Consider the following 10,870-nt stretch of genomic DNA (forward strand, 5'->3'; position numbering starts at 1 on the left):
TGTGTCGCCCCGCTCGTGGTGTGTCGGTGGCCCGGGGGTTCTCGAGGGCAAAGTTTTTCTTAGCTTGGAAGGTTGCGGGGGCTGTTGCTCTGTGGGGTGTGTTTGTCTTGTGTGTTGTGGGTGGGTGTCTTGTTTTTGATCTTTGGTGTTGGAGCTTTGCTCTCGTTGCTTTGCTTGCCAATAGTTTTGGGTTGAATGTATGAATGAAGCCCTTAAGCTGCGATGCGGTGGAATATCGGCATCCAATTTTGTTCAAAACGGAATTGTACTTTCATCAGCGACCATTTTCTTCAACATACGGTGGAGCGGCAGCGGGCCCACCGTCTGCCTCTGAGCCATCAAACTATTCGGAACCACATCTAGGGTGGCCTGACGGTGGGGAAACGAATGTAGAGTGCACTTTTGCAAAAGCAACGCAAGCTGGAGAGCACAATATCATGACCTCTGACCTCTTCGATGTGTCGGAACTCGAAGAAGGAAAGTCTCTAACTGTAGAGCATTTGAATGCGGCAATCCAGACAAACGGGGCCACATTAGTACGGCTTCGGCCTTTTGGGCGATTTGGCCGTTCACCGTTGTTGTCACCCCATCGTGAAGTGTGTAATGAGGGGCGGTCGCCGCCTTCTTGCGTTCCACCTTCACCAAATGGTGTGCTTCGGACTGCTTACTTCAAGACTGGGAAGGGTGAGTCATTGCCGATCTGCTTTCTTGAAAGCTGTGAGCGTACTCCCACATAAAGAGCCAAAACGAATAAAATAACCACAACAAGGAACTTTGTTTCTAAAAAGGAGCCTGGGAGTGACAGCTGTTTTTTCTTTTTACTGGTTTTAGTATTTGTAGGGATGGGTAGTGCGGTGCCTGAGACTATAGGTGGAACTCCTTCATTCTTTGAGGCTGAGAAAGGGAGTCATGGAGGAGGGCATAAATCCTTTTTTTTCTATGCTGGGGCACGAGAAGCCCCTACCGATGCTGTTCGTTTCAATGGGCTATGAATGCGTTAATTGCAGAGCTAGAAGGCTATTTGTTTGTTTCATCTTCCGTTTGCCCAGGTATGGAGACAATAAATAGTTGAATTAACTGGGATGTCACTCCCGACGTGTTGGTTGAGGGAGACATATACCAATTCTGCTCAAGGCCTAAGATGGAAAAGCCAATGTTGGGCCCAACACCAATACGGGAAGAAAGAAAACAAATGCTATTAACAGGATGCATGCCGAACTACAAATTTGTGTGAATGATAAGAGAAACCTTTATATTGGAGTTTTTTTTTGTTGTATTGGACGTAGCTGCTGTGTACGGCTGAGACCTTTTTTAAACGTTTATGGGACACGAAGAGCAAACCATGGAGAATCGGCACCATTCACAGGATGCTGCAGAGTGTTGTGTCGCATTGAGATGTCTGTCCATATGGGACTAAGGAGCAAAAAGCATGGCTGCCACAGTGAGGTCCACATTGTTGTGTCTGTGACCGTTTCTTTCAACTGTAGTAGAGACTTTGTAAAATTATTGACAGTGACGTTCTTTTTATTTTCTGTTTGCTGAAGAATGGTTTTTGTTCTTTGACAACAAAGTTGTTAAATTTTTTCTGGCATATTGGCTGTTTATATCTCTTGTCAAATGTAAATAAATACATATTTCTTCGTATTTCCTATTTTTCTTACTCTTAGACTGGCGTGCTGGGTTGAGATGGACAGACAACTCATGGCGAGAGGGGGTCTAGCTGTGCATGAGGCAGCGGGATCATACATCGCAATTGATACTACGGAGACTTCACAGTCGGGAAATGGCTCATGCGTAGCTAAAGTTGGCCACGTTCAATTGAGTGGCGAAGCTAGTTGTTTATGTGTGGTCAATTCGACGATGTGGGTTGGCGAGGCATCAGGCAAGGTGAGTCTGTTGGAAGCGGGTACAGGACGTATCATCACTGTTCTTTCAAAATCCAGGGATGTACCTGTTACTGTAATGCGCACTGCTCGTGGTATTGTGTGGATGGGGTATACCGATGGGGTTCTGCGCGTTTATAATGCGTTGAGTATGAACCTCATCAAGGAAACAAAATTACACAATGACTATATTACAGATATTGCTGTTACTTCAGACTGTGATACTGTGTATTCTTCTTCAGTCGACTGCCGAATACGCTATTGGAGCACCTTGTTTTTTGCTACTGAAGGTGTTCGAACTCTGGGCGAGTGTGGTGGTGCCGTGCGCTCTTTGAAGTTTTATCACAGGAGCCTTTTCTCCGGTGGGGACGACTCCCGTATCATCGAATGGGATACCGAGAACAAAAAACGTTCACATGTTTTAAAGGCGCACTCTGCCTCGGTTCTGACACAAACAGTTTATAATGGTCGACTTTGGAGCGGCTCTGCGGACGGCACAGTGTGCGTGTGGAGTTTGTCCAACGTGCGGGGTGTACCCCCAGAGTGCATTCACATGATCACAAATCCCCATGAAGGTCCTGTGACAACTTTGAGAGCTGTGGGAGCGAAAGTTTGGTCTGTGTCAGCAGGGCAGCTCTACGTGTGGAATCCTACTTCCTTCGAATTGGAGATACACTGTCGATTAAGCAAAGAGAAACAGATTACTTTTGACATTGCGGAGACGGCAACACAAATGGTTTGCAGTAAGACGTGGATCAGTTCCAAGGCTACCGGGAGCATTACCATTCTGCAGAGCGATGATGCGCTGCCTCTGCATATGTGTAATGAGGATTCTCCGGATGCCATAATGAAGGCAAAGGACAATGAGGGTCTCATAATTCAGCTACTCGAGTCTCAAAAAGCTTTAACTGCCGAGGTTCAGACGTTGCGAGCACAGTTGGCAGAATTGAAATCTCACCAGGGACGAAGCCTGACTGCTGGAGTTCTTAATCCCCCAATGCATGATGCCATAAATAGCCCTAAATCACTCGTTTATGCTCCACGTTCACCTGCATTCAGTTCAGGTATTGTACATGATGGTGCTACTGATACCACAGCTGCGAAGAATTCAGATGTCAGAAAGAAATTGAATAACATGCCTTTCTCCGCTAAATGGATAGACAAATTGACAGTAATACCTTCCATCCCTCAATATGTTGTGGTTGATTCACATGTACTGCTTGAGAAACTGGTATGCTTCCGTGAAGAGTTAAGGAAGCTTATCGGTTCTACGGAGATATCACAGAAAAACAATTTTTTGTACTTTGCTGAAGAGGATGATTCAGTACCTCTCCCAATTGGCTTTATTACGCTGGCTGAACTTACACTTGAGGAACAAAAGGCAGTAGAGCGTATATGTGGTGGTGAAAATCCACCGTTTATTGTGCCTCCTCCGTCCCAACTAGACAACGCTTCTGATAAACGACGTCTGCGGCGACTCATCAACAGGGTGCGCCCATTCAATTATGTGCCTTCCTCAGCTTCACCTAAAATTAGACCGATGATTTGTACGTTTTTTAAAAATATTCAGCCCTCTGATGAAAAATCAAATGACATTTCTTCAATAATAGGGGGGACCGATGACATTGGATACCCCCCAATATCGTTTTCCTTGCAAGCCATCATTCGAGATTTGGCTACGGAAGTGAAAAAACGCACTCAAGGTGAAGAACTCACCTCGAGATGCGAGTTGCCCCACACAGGAGCAAAAGTTTTTAAATCGCAATCACCATCATGTATTCAACCGGATCATCCTCCGATGTGGCGCGAGGAAGATAGAACGAGGGGCAATGACCGGATAGCTACTCGTCTTCCCGGTATAGATCTTACGTTGGTTGTCGATAAGCCTACGCCATATATAGGCGATGCAGCGTGTTATGTCGAGGAAAGCTGTGACAGAAAAAACGCCGGATTTATTGCGCGGATTCACGCATTAAAGCGGGATGTGATAAAATGCGCCGCCCACCACCCGTCAATCCGGGTCCGGGCGTGTACCGCTGATCTCTTGCCCTCTTCCGCAATTGATGCTGCCTCTGATGCTGAGGAGGGGTTGCACCAACTCGGCATTACATCCTGTATACTGGTAAGACGGCTATGCAGTCTTGCAGAAAAACTGGAAGTGGAGGTGCGCGAACTGAAGTTGGTGTCTTGTGCGCCCGTAACAAATGACAAGGAGGGTGGTACAGGACACTTGGAGAGTGTGTCCCATCCGATCCCAGGGCTGGTTTCCTTGGTCAGTCAGATGCAGGAGAACTGCCAGACTGCTCACGAGCTCGTCATTCAGCACCTCTTGGATGAAGGGAGGCGAATTGCACTTCAGTACGGGCGTCTCATGGATGTGCTGCTCCAGCGGCATAAACCCGCTGCACGCCCTGCGGTTTCTTGGGAGCAGACGCGACCGAAACGTGATCGTCATTTCTCCTCCGCATCGTGTTTTTCGTCGTCGTCGTCATCATCGTCTGTGTTGGAGGCACTAGATGCCTACGACGCATTAGTCGAGAAGGTCCGCATAATGGAGCGGGCTTTCTTTGCGGTCTGACACGGCGCAACAGAAAGCATACATACGTACATACACAGCTGCGTAGGCTCGCGCTCTCTTCTATGCATACACGCAAGTATCAAGGGCGAAGAAAAGATATGATGATGTACCTTATATTTTGTTCTTGTAGTGTGTTCGTTCCATGTCTTGGAGTAGCTGATGTCTTAGCTTTGTTTTTCCCTTCTCTTGTTTTGGTCCGTGAAATGTGTAAAGGATTCAGCTCTGACCACATATACTCCGGGAATACATCTACAGCAAAGTATGACACGTTCACTCCTCCCGACTCTTTTTTTGCTTTCCATCCTCGTCGCGAGCTGTGCGACTGGTATGGTTAGCGTGAACCGCCACCCGGCAGGGGTCTACTGTGGGGAGTATTCCCTCGGTCTCGTCAAGGGGCGCATCACCGCCGGCCAAACCCCTGATACCTTTGATATTTGGCTAGACGCCTTTGGTGAGAAGTACAACTGCAAGGACGAGAAATACATATACAATGAACGCACAAACCACATGGACGTTGTGGGAGCAACCGATCCCAATGACTGCCTCGGGAAACTCTTGGTGCAAAATGGGCTCCCCCTTACTGTGGTGTACTTCCCAAGGGAGGACACACTAGAGCTGGACCTGGGCATTGCCAAGGTTGACCTTTCGCAGTGTGCGTAACGCCAAGTGTGTCACATTTTCGCCATATTTTCCTCGAAGTGTGAAGAGCGAATTTCTAATTACAGTAGTGCAAATCAAGACAGGAAAAAAAAATGAACGGGAAAATGTTTTTTTTTCTTTTTTTTGCTGTTTCTCTTTTAGATGTATTGATCCCAAAGAGCATCCCGTTGTTTACGTGCTGCTGAAGTGTTTTGCTGCGACCCGCTCATCGTCCCTCCTCTAGTTTTGTGAAGTTCTTCAGTGGAGCAAGAGTGCACGAGAGAAAAAAAAAGATATCACTTCTCTCCAGATTCGCTGTGTTTATAGGTGAGCGGATGTGAGAGCACCATGAGGAGAGTGTGGATCATGCATCTGTTGTAGGTGTAGCTGTCGACAACTTAAATGCCTTGTATGCCTGGCACCTTTTCATACTCTTTCTTGACCACTATTTAAAGGAAGAGATACTTTTGGGGCCCCCGCCCAAGAACACAGAGAGTTGTGTGGGCGGCAGGGGAGGGGGGTATTTGGAAGTGATTTATTTTTTAGAATGTCTGCGCAGATTCCATTAGCGGGGCGGATCGCCAGGAACCGTCAACTAAAGCTCCTCGCTGCTCAAAGTCGTCATCTTAGTGCGCGCTTCAACGCCATCTTTGCTGACGCTGATGTTCGAACTACACGCCTCAACAATCGTCATTTCGAAAGTTCGGTTTACTATCCTCTGAGTGCGTCATGTTCACTGCGTCTGGCGTCTGCTACCGCGGAGAGTTCAGCGGAGGCTGTAGAGCGAGTGCACGGCGCTGCTCTCTCTCTCCTGCACTCCACAACAGACCTGCGTCACATGCTGCAGGCTGTGGACTCGGACATATTTGTGGAGTTCAACGCAACGCTGTGCAGCATGAGCGCCAAGGCTGTCGTGCACCTTCTTCGGGCCTCCGACGGGGCTGCTTCTGCTGCTGCTTCTCCAGAGGCGCAATATATGACGACTGTGACCGCTGAGCTCCCACTGACTGATGCCGAGACAGCAGAGATGAGAGCAAGAGGAACGCTCAACAGCGTCAGCAGCGACATTGCTATATGCCGTGGCACTGGCAATTGCCCGCGTGACGCGATCAAGACAGGCTTTGCCCTCGCATTGGCGGAGTTGGATGAGTATGCTGTGGAGGAACTGCAGAGCAGAGAGACAGAAGCATGGAATTTTCTGCGTAGCGTTCAACGCGACGCACAACGGCGAGACTGGGGCGGCACCTTCCTCTCGGCATTTCTATCCAGCTCGCTGGATGACTCTCTGGGTGGGAAGTGGTGGCAGCCGTTTCGCAGAGAATCTAGTTCGGCGCGTGTGGTGGCCCTCATGAAGGAAAAGCGGCGGTCCCTCACTCTCATCGCCACAGATGCGATGGAGAATGAGACCCGCATACCGCTGCCGCTCCATCCTCCACCACTGGTGTTTCAGCGTGTGGCGATGGGAATTGACCATGGTGTCACGCAGCTTCAATATGGATTGCCGCTTTCGTGGCCCGGTCATTGCGTTGTAAGCTCCGCTCTCATGCAACTCTGCGCTGCGTTGAATGTGGGCGTTTCTGACACAAACGCTACCGCTCATGAAATGACAGGATTGACGGGATTAGAGGGTGGCTCCTTTCCTGCTGTTCGGGCTTTCCTTGATATGCGTGGCGTCCTTCCCATAGTAGTGCCCTTCTCCGTTGAGCGAGGTCTATTTATTATTAACCATCTTGTAGCTTTGCGCTTTACAGCGCAAGCAGAGAGTGAACAACGAGCCTGTTGGAGCAGCATGCCACTAATTCGTTTGGTATTTGCACCCTCATCGACGAAAGGGGAGCCACAGGAGTTGCACGTGGAATTAGGGGCAGATCCACCGTCTGGCGAAGTGGTCTCCGAGGCGTACCGTGATTTTGTTAGTGGAGTGGTACGTGCTGCGAATAAAACGGCTGTGTCAAAATGGATAAAAAAACAGCAGCAGCATCAGCGCAACAGCATGACGCCGGGTCCGCTGGTGCGCATTTGGCACCTTTTCGCAGCAGCTGCCGCGGTTGTTGTAAGCGACGATAGGCACTACAAGAACATTTTCATGTTGTTTCCATCACTTCCTGATTTTACCGATGGAATGATACCGCAACAGCAGCAGAAAGAACCACAGCAGCAGCAGCAGCAGCAAAGACGGCTATTGAGTTGTATCGGACAACTGTTCGCCGCAGACGCGCAGCTGTCGGAAACAGCGTTGCGGACGGGAAATCTTCCAGGCACGCTGACAATTTCATCGCTGTCGCTGGGGGTGGAGGCGCTGCTGCTGTGCCATGTTGTGACAACTACACAGGAGGCATGCGAACGTCTCATACGAACGGGGTCGCCAGTGTTAGCGGATAGTGAAAAAAATACCGACCCACAGCGCGCTGTCGTGGACGCTGCGCGGGGACGCGAGAGCGAGCAGTCTGCGTATTACTGCCCTGATCTCGTTCTCATGATACAGGAGATGCGGCTGGCCCTTCACCTCCCGCAGAGGTCGTTCCCAACGCTGGAGTTCTTCCAGAGGGCGACTCATGACGTCCCCAAGCGGGTGCAGGAACTTGCGGTTGGGCTCCACGGTGATGTGCCTGTTTACACTCGTGTCGTGGCACACTGGGGCCCGAACCTGCGTGTGGAGGTGGAGAGTGGTTCGAAGAGCGCGGGGGAAGATGGTGGTGTCTTCCGCTTTGACATGCAGCAGTCATATCACGACGAGGAGAAACAACCGCCGCCTCATTTTGAAGGACCACTGAGGCTTCTTCTGTCAGTTGTGCGCAGCATGTACAAGCGTGTCTTTCCACACCGCACAACAGTGCCGGTCATTGCGCTCAACTCCCCCACACGACGCCGTGCGATTGACTTTCTGATGTACTCGTGGTTTATGGCCCCGTCACAGGTGCGGTGCTTCGAGATCAGTACACGCGCTGCGCGATTGACGGCGGCTACCAGTGCAGTTTCACAGAACCACCTGGATGCTGCAGAGAGTGCATTGTCGCACTACATCGATAACCACATCATACGTGCAATGCTCTTCTACGACTTTTGCGGGCAGAGGGTGCTGTTCGCAGAGACGCACGCCCCAACATTAGGGGAGGCCGTCAGGCGTGTAAACGAGCTCGCGGTGTCCCTCAACATTCCCACACAGGACCATTTTCCGCCGCGTCCCGAGTTGCAGCGCAGCTCTCGCTGCTTAAGTGCATCGCCCGGCGGTGCTGATTCAGAACTGTCTGTCTTGCTGGATGCTCTGGTGGGCGTGACGCATGCACAGGCCAAGGTATACTTTGTGCAGACGAACGATCCCACGTCGCCCTGTGTGGAGGGAGCCGTGGAGGTGCGGGTGCCATTCCGCCAGATACGCTGCGCCGCTGCCGTAACCAAGGCGCGTGGTGTGATTCCGGCTCTTGCTGTCGCATGTGGTGAGGCGTTACGGCACGCTGGCCGTACGGAAGAAGAGGTTGCAGTGACGTTACAAACCGCCGTGAACGCCGCGCCGTTGCTGCCGCGTGATGATTTCCCACATTTTTCAGCCCGTTTCTACACCCCAGCCAACCTGCTGGGCGAGGTGCTGCAGGGCGTGGCTGCAAAGTACTACTGCGAGTACACTGTGGATGCACGCAGCCGTGAGGTTGTCTGCCTGCTGTACGTGGCGGCGCTGGCGAAGTACGAAAACGCCGCACTGGGCGCGGCGCAGTTTCCACTTGGTGTTGGCCGTGGCAGAAATAAGAGGACGGCATGGGCCGCCGCGGCCCTGCAGGCGCTGCGCGCCAACTTCCCTGATGTTCTTTTACAGATGGAGCGGCACAAAGCCCTTTGCGCTCTGCTGCACCGCCCCGATGACTTGGCACGGCTCGGCTGCCACACCGGCTTCACACTCACTGTGACGCCAAACGAGGGCGCTAGTAGCGGGTACTGCTGCACTGTGACGCCGCGACAGGCGAGACAAGCAGCGGAGAATCCTGCAGAGAAACCGACAGGTCTCCTCGTGCATCATGCAAACCGCGGCGTGGACGCCTACATCCATGCCGCTGATGCGCTCCTGGACCGCATGCGGCGATGTCGCGAGGAGAAGGGCGGCGAAGATGGCGGCTTTGCTTTGTGGGACAGCACCACAAACTACGGAAAAAGTCTGTGGCACGCGTGCTGTGGTGCACTAGGCGCTGCGTGGGGTGGAAAAGTCTGTCTGCGCTTTGAGGGTGGACGCGAGGTTGCGGTGGAGCAGGAGAGTGAGCTGCCGATGCGGGTGCGACTTTTCGCCCGCACGTGGGTGTCCTCGGAGAATCGCACAGTGGAAACAGTGCTCCTTGCACTAGAGAATCAACGCATCATGGATTACAGCGGCCTCATTGGCTCGCACGATGAAGGCAGACCGTCTGCAGAGCAGATTCTATTTGCATCGACGCGGCTCCTAGCGGAGGCCATTGAGAAGTACACAGATGAACACACAAGACGGGAGCTGCAACAGCTCCTCAGGCTGCTGCAGCAGCTAAAGGAGGAGGGGCTACACTGCTCGCGCCTTAACGCTAAGCGCCGTGTGGAGTCATGCATTGAGTTGACTCTCGGCTGCCAATGCCGTGTTGTCACTCAGCATGCTGCTGCTGCTGTTGGCAGGGTAACAGCGCAGGCAGGTGTTTGGCTCCCGGGACAGTCTAGAGAAACGCGTGTTCCGATTGTGATAGCGTGCTTCAACGCTGACACGACGGAGTCAGCTCTCTTGGGCCTCGAGCACAACGTGCATCGGATTGTAGATTCGCTGTGGGCTACAATTCTGCAGGTGCCTGGCCGGTGATACCACGGAGTCTCTATTTTGTTGGTTCTCTCTCCCTTTCTCTCTATGCTTCCGTGGCACTTATTTCATTTTGCTTGAGAGGAGGTGGAGCACTGGTGGCGCAAACCAGCCACTTACCTCTCTCCCCCTCTCTCTCTCTCTCTTTGTGTGTGTGTGTGTTGCACACAAAGCCGTGCAGCTCTTTTTTCCTCGCCCTCACTATCGGCATCGGCGTGATCAGTTTTATTGGTCTTATTTTGCCTATTTCTTTCTTCACTCCTCTTCCTCCTCCTCCGCGTTCCTGTTTGGGGGAGGGAGCGAGAGAGCGTGTGCTTGGGTAAGTGCGTGCGTGAGTGGGTGAGTGGGTGCACACGCTGTGGTACGTGATGCACACCACACGTGAGCCGAGCGGTGCCTCCGTGTTTGACGTGTTGTTTGCGCGCAGCAGCAGCAGTGCCAGGCGGCGGCATTGGGCTGCTGGTCGGCTGTACGTCGCCTTTGACAGGACAACGCTGGTGGACGGCGAAAGCCGCAAGGCGGTCTGCGTCGTGTCGGGGACGGGCATCCGCCCCAACGCCGTCTTTACGGCGATGGAGGCGGCGGGGAGGGGAGCGGCGTGGTGCGCAGGAACAGAGCTGACGGTGGCGAGGTACGCCGTGCAGATCGAGGAGGCGATGCATCTGCACCTTCTGCCATACGCGACGGTGACCGACGGCGAGGGTGGCGCAGCCTCACCGGCAGAGGGGGACGGGGAGGAGGTGGCTCTTGCCGCTGGTGCTGCTGCTGGAGGCGATGTGGAAGAGCCGAGGTTTGGACGGAAAAGGCCTGCAAGCGTGGTGATCGGGGGTGGCGGTCAGCTGCCGCGGAGGCGGACGACTGACCAACTCGCTCGTGAGCTGCAGGACGCGTACCCGCAGTTCTTTCTGTGACGCATGGCACTTCTGGGTGCTGCATTCTTCACAAATGCACACGCACTGACGTCGC

General features: G+C 52.4%; 5 protein-coding genes across 5 annotated transcripts; all 5 read left to right on the forward strand.

Moving 5' to 3' along the window:
• Positions 1–203: 203 nt before the first annotated feature.
• DQ04_00751000 (hypothetical protein) lies at positions 204–737 on the forward strand (the record flags this gene model as incomplete). The annotated part of the gene is made up of 1 exon (XM_009309639.1): positions 204–737. One exon carries the CDS (start codon positions 204–206, stop codon positions 735–737), a length of 534 nt encoding a protein of 177 aa, XP_009307914.1.
• Positions 738–1,686: 949 nt separating this feature from the next.
• DQ04_00751010 (hypothetical protein) lies at positions 1,687–4,461 on the forward strand (the record flags this gene model as incomplete). Its single annotated transcript, XM_009309640.1, has 1 exon — positions 1,687–4,461. One exon carries the CDS (start codon positions 1,687–1,689, stop codon positions 4,459–4,461), a length of 2,775 nt encoding a protein of 924 aa, XP_009307915.1.
• A 327-nt stretch (positions 4,462–4,788) lies between these two features.
• On the forward strand, positions 4,789–5,121 carry DQ04_00751020 (hypothetical protein; the record flags this gene model as incomplete). Its single annotated transcript, XM_009309641.1, has 1 exon — positions 4,789–5,121. The coding sequence occupies one exon, from the start codon at positions 4,789–4,791 to the stop codon at positions 5,119–5,121; it is 333 nt and encodes a 110-aa protein (XP_009307916.1).
• Positions 5,122–5,647: 526 nt separating this feature from the next.
• On the forward strand, positions 5,648–9,907 carry DQ04_00751030 (hypothetical protein; the record flags this gene model as incomplete). Its single annotated transcript, XM_009309642.1, has 1 exon — positions 5,648–9,907. One exon carries the CDS (start codon positions 5,648–5,650, stop codon positions 9,905–9,907), a length of 4,260 nt encoding a protein of 1,419 aa, XP_009307917.1.
• A 365-nt stretch (positions 9,908–10,272) lies between these two features.
• DQ04_00751040 (hypothetical protein) lies at positions 10,273–10,815 on the forward strand (the record flags this gene model as incomplete). Its single annotated transcript, XM_009309643.1, has 1 exon — positions 10,273–10,815. The coding sequence occupies one exon, from the start codon at positions 10,273–10,275 to the stop codon at positions 10,813–10,815; it is 543 nt and encodes a 180-aa protein (XP_009307918.1).
• Positions 10,816–10,870: the final 55 nt, after the last annotated feature.

Source organism: Trypanosoma grayi (assembly GCF_000691245.1).
Source record: "Trypanosoma grayi strain ANR4 Tgr_75_V1, whole genome shotgun sequence".
In the NCBI taxonomy this organism is placed as follows: domain Eukaryota; phylum Euglenozoa; class Kinetoplastea; order Trypanosomatida; family Trypanosomatidae; genus Trypanosoma; species Trypanosoma grayi.